The 7,130-nt window shown below is 39.5% G+C and overlaps 1 protein-coding gene across 13 annotated transcripts in view; it reads right to left on the minus strand.

Moving 5' to 3' along the window:
* Positions 1–7,130, minus strand: part of camk2g2 (calcium/calmodulin-dependent protein kinase (CaM kinase) II gamma 2) — a 67,722-nt gene that overhangs the window by 27,362 nt on the left and 33,230 nt on the right. For all 13 annotated transcript variants that reach the window (XM_035662990.1, XM_035662986.1, XM_035662987.1 and 10 more), the window contains exons 6-9: positions 5,474–5,546; positions 1,116–1,218; positions 648–731; positions 408–502 (exon numbers count right to left, since the gene is read on the minus strand). In XM_035662990.1, coding sequence (XP_035518883.1) covers positions 408–502; positions 648–731; positions 1,116–1,218; positions 5,474–5,546 — 355 coding nt within the window. The remainder of the gene's footprint in view (positions 1–407; positions 503–647; positions 732–1,115; positions 1,219–5,473; positions 5,547–7,130) is intronic.

Below are 7,130 nucleotides of genomic sequence, written 5' to 3' on the forward strand. Positions count from 1 at the left end.
ACATTAAACATAATTCATCAGACAAGGCCCTAAGGGTTTAAAGAGTGAAGCTTGATGCCTGCAACCCCTGCCATGACAACAACAATGCACACCCAAGGCAGAGACTGTGGGTGTTACTCCCAGAGAAGTGTGAACAATAACAAACAGTTTTGTCTAGTTCGTGTAGTGGACTAGTAAATAAGTATGCAGTCAGAGATATTCTCAGTCCACTTACCAAGGCATGGTAAGCTTGCTGGGCATTAGTGTTGCACAATGTAACCATTAAGATTTATTCTATATCATGGTCAAGCCATGTTAACTGTGTCCAAGCAAATTGCACTGAACTTCTGCACACAAACAACATACATGTAGCTCACACACACAGATGTAGAAGAAGGTAAGTAAGAATATGAGAGAGAAGCACTCACGTCATATGCACCGGCCTTGATTTGTTGGTACAGTTTGTGTTGATCCTCGTCCCAAAAGGGAGGGTAGCCCACCAACAAGATGTACAGGATCACACCTGGCACACAGACAAAATCTGTATCACCTTACTGCATACTGTATATACACATAAAGTTCATGTAAAATGTAGCTTCAGAGGCATACATTTCCAAATCAATATTAGTGAGCATATGAACAAACAGAGAGAAGAGGTAAAAACTGACCACATGCCCATATGTCCACTGGCTTTCCGTACGGGTCCTTTCTCAACACCTCTGGGGACAGATATCCTGGAGTTCCTGCAAAACCTGTGAAAAAAACATAATTGTGTGAAATTTGTCTGAAACTCCATAAAAGCATAATAATAATATACAGTATTCTTTCTGATTACTGCATGATTTGAGTAGGACTATGGGTTCATAAGCCTTTCTGATTACTGCATTACAAAAGCTTTTTCAGGTGCATGTGTGTGTTTTGGACAAATGAGCACAATGACATTATCTCAACATTTCTCCTTTTCTTTATGCTCCTCATCTTCCTCTTGTTTGGTTTCTTTAAAAAAAGTTTTAAATAGATACAATTTGGTACAAACCTATTTATTATATTATATTTTATTATTTTATATATATTTTGTACTACTGCTGAAATAAGGAATGAATAAGGTTAAAGTTGGTTAGGATTTTATTTCTTACCAAACCATGCCTGTTGGTCCCCCTGCACCTCAATGGCTAGACCAAAGTCTGCAAGCTTCACAGCTGCTCCCTTCATCTTACTGGCCAGGAGCAGGTTCTCTGGCTGCAACACACACAAACAAACAAACTGTTAACTCTGACAAAACACAAGTCCTCATGAAATGCTTAAAACTCCGTAAGCACGTTATCCTATAATGTGTTGTTTGCCTTCTGTGTAGTTTTTATTCTTCTTCATATTGTTATTTGCTATAAACTTAAAACAACTCAAATGTTTGCATTGTACATTACAGCACCTTGTAGCTCGGATTTTGAAAGGTGCTTTATAAATAAAGTTTACCTATTTACTTAAATATATCCTTGAATAAACTGGACTTTTGCATGCCACAAAATTAATTGCAGTTATGAGCAACAAGGGGGAAAAAAACATTTAATTAAGGGCAAACGAAATAACCATGTACCCTCCTTCAAGAAATGTTCCATCTGTCTGCATGACTGGATGAGCTGCAGGAGCACGATGACTTCTACAGTAGTAATGAGGCATGATTTGGTCAAACAGGCGACAAAGGCTTCCCCCAAAGGAAAGACCTTTTCCGTTATCTGTCACAGAATTTAACGCAGCATTTTGACACTGTCCTCATGATCACATAACCATGCAAAAAGCCAGGTCTTGGCAAAGATAAGGACATATTAACTGTGCTTCAGTTGTCTTAACTGCTTTCTTGCTGTCAACAGCTGTTTTACATTTACTTCTTTTAGGTTTTTATAGGGTTGACCTGTTTGTTTCTTTGCATCGTGGCTCAGTGGTTAGCACTGTCGCCCCACAGCAAGAACATCCTGGGTTTGACTCCAAAGGCTATTTTTGCTCTTGCTTTGTTGAGTTTGCAGGACTTCTCTTGCACAGCTTTTTAGCATTAATTAAATACATTTATGGCATGAATTCCTCTAATTCATCTGCAGCATTGAAGAGTTAAGGAAAGTGCCCAGGGTTTTACTATTATATATCCTATTACTGTGTGTTAATGCTGGTCTAAAACCATGTAACCCTAACCCTAACCCAATTGAAATACAGTCGAACTGGACTATGATTGGACATCATTCTTAAAGGACCAGTGCGTAGGAGTCAGTGGTATCTAGCAGGGACGATGCAACTATGAATACAGCTCAGCCTTCCAAGTGTGTAGGAGAAACTACAGCCTCTAGAGTCAGTGTTTGGTTTGTCCATTCTGGGCTACTGTACAAACACATTGTGTTCAACATGGCGGCCTCTGTGGAAGATGACCCGCTACCTCTGTATATAAAAACGGCTCTATCTAAGGTAACGAAAACACAACAATTCTTTTTTCTTTTCCATTTTATAGGCGATTATACAAAAAACATAGCTATGAATATTATAGACAATTTCTGCCAAATGTTACACACTGGACTTTAAGAAAAGAAATCTACTTCTTCTTGTTCTCTCAAACTGCCTTTCAAAGAGCCACAGACAATCTCTTTCTCTAGGAAGGAAAAAAGAAGAAAACGAAGAGCCCATATGGCAGCATTGCTTCGGGAGACTATTGAGGAACGACATGCAAGACAAGGGTCACTTGACCGACAATGGTAGCCAAGCTACTTCTAGCTCTAGCTCTAACTTCTATTCAGAGAAAAATCATCAAGTTCCTTTGGCTGTCCACCAATCATGTGACCCCTCGCACCTTGTAGGGGGCTCGTTGAGAGTATCCTGCATTGCTTCCTTAAACCTCCGACCTTGTATGTCTGCCAGCTCTTCCAACCTAATTTGCATATTGGACAAGGCAGAATCTAGATAACGACTCTCCAGGTGAACATACCAGGTGTAAATGCAAAAGCCAGTGATCACATATCCAGATAACGGAAGGCATAAATGAGGTCTATATAAGTATTAGTCCTGATGGACAGCTACCCAATAAATGCTAGGGAAGGCTCCAGTCCCCTGTGACCCTAAGCAGTATAAGCAGTTTAGAAAATTGATGTTTTTCTTCAACAATCTGGTGTGCGTGTCTTATGGGCAAAAGTCTTTGCAGTGGTTAGCTGTCTTCATCACCTCAAATGCAGACAGACAAATGGATGTCTGACACTTGTCTTTGAGCTCAGTCTTGCGCTTTCTCTCCCTCTTGTTATCTATCTATTTGTCCATCCCTCCTTCCTCATATCATTTTCCCCCACTCTATGAGGCCAAATTGAAACAATAGGAAAGAAAAAGGGGAACTGCACACGGACAGAGAGCTGGAGTGAAAGCAACAGAAGAAAAGAGAGAGACAGATAGAGACAGATAGCTGGGAGGTGGCATAATGAGTCCCTACGCTGGCGCTGCAGCAGCCGGGTGACCTCACCCTACTGTTACCATGGCAACCCAGCCTGCCACCAGCCAACAGCATTCAACTCTTTCTCTCTAATTCTTGTTTTCCCTTCAGCGAGTGGCCCTCCCAAGATGACAGAGAGGCAAAAATGTGGCAAGGGTGTGTGAGATGTCACAACTCTCCATGGCACACTTTGTTGGCATTACTAGTATTTTTGTGATGACAGATGTCAATTTTGGCAGCTTTATCTCTGGGAAGTTCTCAGATGTTGCTTTCTTTTAGCTGTCAGATGATTTAAGGGTTTGTCCTACCAAGAATCTTTTTTAGAAAAACTAATGCTGCTTCAGTCCAAAAGTCTCTCCTTTTAGCTCTGATTTGGTCTCAACCGCCTCTTGAGAATAATCTGTTTAGCTGCTAAATGCTCCACTATGTTCACCAGCTAGTTACTAACTTTGTTGTGCTGCTGGTGATACGGATAGTGTAAAGCTGGTTTATTAGAAAGTTTCTGCTCATTAGCGGTTTGGTCCACAACTTGAGTGCTCTGGTTCACTCTCACCGCTCTCATAGTATTGTTTTTGGATGCAGCAAGCAGATGTTTTCAGTGAGCAACAAATGCAAGGTAGACAAAGTTAGCAACTACCTAGTGAATATAGTTGAGCATTTAGCAGCTAAAGAGCAAGAAGTTGGTAGAGACAAAAAAAAACAGAACTAAAAGAATGAGTGAATATAGGTGGCCAGGAACATTACTCCAAAGAAGTCATAATGTTTCTCTATAACTGCTGGATGTGTAAATAAGCAAATGTTTGTTCACACAGTTGATATATTTCTGTTTCTGCTATCCCCAAATATCCCCTCCGAAAACTATTTATATTATATAAATAGAAAGAGATACATGTATATATTCTGTATCAGCTCTTCATTGAAGCAAAATGCCAAATGGATTTAATGTGAAGTATTATGAAGTTTAAACTGTTTAAACTATTTTACCCTGCTTCATTCCATCAATTGGAAATATTAAATAGAATGTAATATTAAACACATTTTCCAATATTTGGTATTTTTGGAGACTTCTCTCTACTAGAATTTAAAATACATTTTGGTGAGTGTGATTGATACTACACACTCTGCTACATTAAATTAGTTTTTAAATAATAACGCAGCACAGACGCATCATGCATTCAGTGCATGAAAAGAGTTGTACATTAACAACTAATGTAATTCATTTCTGTCCTCTGCTTTCATCATCCATTAACATTATCGTCTTTCCTAAACTCTGCCCTCTCTAAGCTTATTTGATACTGAGCTCCATATGCAAGCTAAAAATCAATGAAAAAGCAACAGTCCATTTACGCCACTCTCACACAAAAACAGATTATTTATTTTCCAATTATACTTGTCTACTTACTTAGAGTAATGGTTTAATATAACTCTGTCACATAAAAGTAATGGAACAGCTTGTTAAGTAAACAATTAAAGTTTAGGACTCTGAACTCAGTATTGGCAATAAAAAAACAAAGTGGTGCAATTATTCAGGTGTTTAAATCTCAGCTCGTTTTCCTGTCTTCATTTTCTATATTATTAAAATAAAATATCACAGCTGAAGATGTCAAAGTGCTGTTTGTTTCTGGTAGGGGTGAGCGGTCTTGCTGCGGGGGAAATCGTCACTGGCCGTCATCTCACCCACCGACCTGCTATTAATAGCAGCTGGTCTGCTTTCGTCACTCCTCAGCAGTGCAGGGGGGGTAGAAGGAGAGGAAAAGGGGGAGGGGGTACAGACGTAGAGGAAGATGGGAATTGAGAAATAAAGAGGAGAGAAAGCAGGTGAAGATAGATTGGGATGACGCTCATCTCTTAAGTTGCTCTTAACGTCGCAGCGTGACGTCTGTGCGAATGTGTGTTTAGACCTGTTGTGAATCTCCATAAATGCCTTTCATCTTCATTCACAACACAGGGCTGTATGAAACTGATTTTTGTTTGACTGGTACGTCAGATAGTACAAAAGGTCCTCCCATACTCACCCACTGGTATATGATAACTCACCTTGAGGTCCCTGTGCACAATGTCATGCTGGTGGATGTGACTGACGCTCTCCAGGATCTGATTGATGCAGTGGCTGGAGGAGACAGAGAAGAATGAGCAACAGAGGAGAGACACATCTGTCAATCCACAACAGTTAGATGACAATAGAGTACAGACTGAAGCAGAGAAGAAAACAACGTTCGGTGAAACTCAACATTGAAGGTCAACTGAACAAGTTTGGCCATATATTGCTGCAACGCGTTATAGCAAACATTTTTTGCTATAACAATAAGTTATCATATTATAACGTTTCATGTTATAACAAGATAATAGATAAAGATTCTTACTATAATGTGATAAGTTTGTATGTTTTAAGACGTGAAAATATCTTGCTTCTGTAAGTAAGAGACTCTGAACTCCAACAAAACTAAATAAAAGTATGCTCAATTGTGCTCAGAAAGATCAAAAACAGACAAAGTATGAACTGGAAAGAGAAAGACATGCTGAGACAGGCCAAAGGCAAAAGGAAAAGTCGTAAGAAAACAAGGAAAGACGACAGAGTTCAAGAAGGGAGCAAGTAAAAGATCATTAAAAAGTTACCGCTGTGCACACTATCAAATCAACAGCAGCCAGCTCTCCCATAGGCCACAATTTTATATTAATTATTATATATTATTATACATATTATATTATTCAATATTTAACCCAACCTTAATGCTCTTGTGGCTGATTGGGAGCAAATCCCTGCATACAGAAGCCCGTTTCACCAAATGTTCGCTGTGATATTTTAGACTATTTCCTCTTACGTGCTACTAATTAAAACAACTGATATATTTATAACCCATGACTGACTCATGCAAGTGCTCTGTAAGACTCGCAAATGCACCTGCAATTTGCAATCACTTGCTAAAGATCACACTGTTGCCACTCGCAATCTGCATGCAGTTGGACAGGAGGATAAGGGATATATGTGGAATAGAAGTTTTGTGCATTCTTATGTAAATGAATGTGTGGAAGGAAGTGGAGCGGGCAGGGTGTGTGCGGTGGGGGGTTGCTTATGTAAGCTTGTCCTAAGCTTACATATCAGCAATTGTGCTGGTCTGATGCGCAGTTAAAATTACTGCTATTGCTTCTAAATTAAATTGAGCTTGACATCAGTAAAGGTGAAGTCAGGGTCAGCAGCAGGAGGGTGCACAGAGACAGATTTTGGGAGAGTGTTGTCCTCTTTCTGTACGACAGAATCAAAAGAAGAGCTCCCGGCGTTCTATACAAATAAGGGTAAATCTGGACTTAATATATTTCTCTTTCCTGTTTTTGCAGCTAGTATGGTGCCCATCAGCCTACCTCGCTGCTGTCTTTACTCACTTTAGCATTGTACTTTCACTCACTTCTTCAATCATGCCCTGTCTACAACACTCTTCACCTTATATCTGTCCTGCCTTTGTTTTTTTCTGGTCTAATCCAAAATGTATGTGTCAGTCAGTGAGACAGCCAAATGTTAGAATCCTGAATAGTTTTGTGCTAGTCTATGCGGTAGTCTAGACCATGCAATACTATTTATAGCTATTATTTATATGTGGCTTTAACTACCTACAAGGTGAGACACTTAATCTGGTGCCACATCTATTTTTCTAAGTATATTTTTTTGGGGCTCTTTATTGCCTTTAATTGATAGAGA

The sequence above is a fragment of the Morone saxatilis genome, unplaced genomic scaffold (assembly GCF_004916995.1).
Source record: "Morone saxatilis isolate NCDOM2014 unplaced genomic scaffold, NCSU_SB_2.0 Contig19, whole genome shotgun sequence".
NCBI classification, from domain to species: Eukaryota; Metazoa; Chordata; class Actinopteri; family Moronidae; genus Morone; species Morone saxatilis.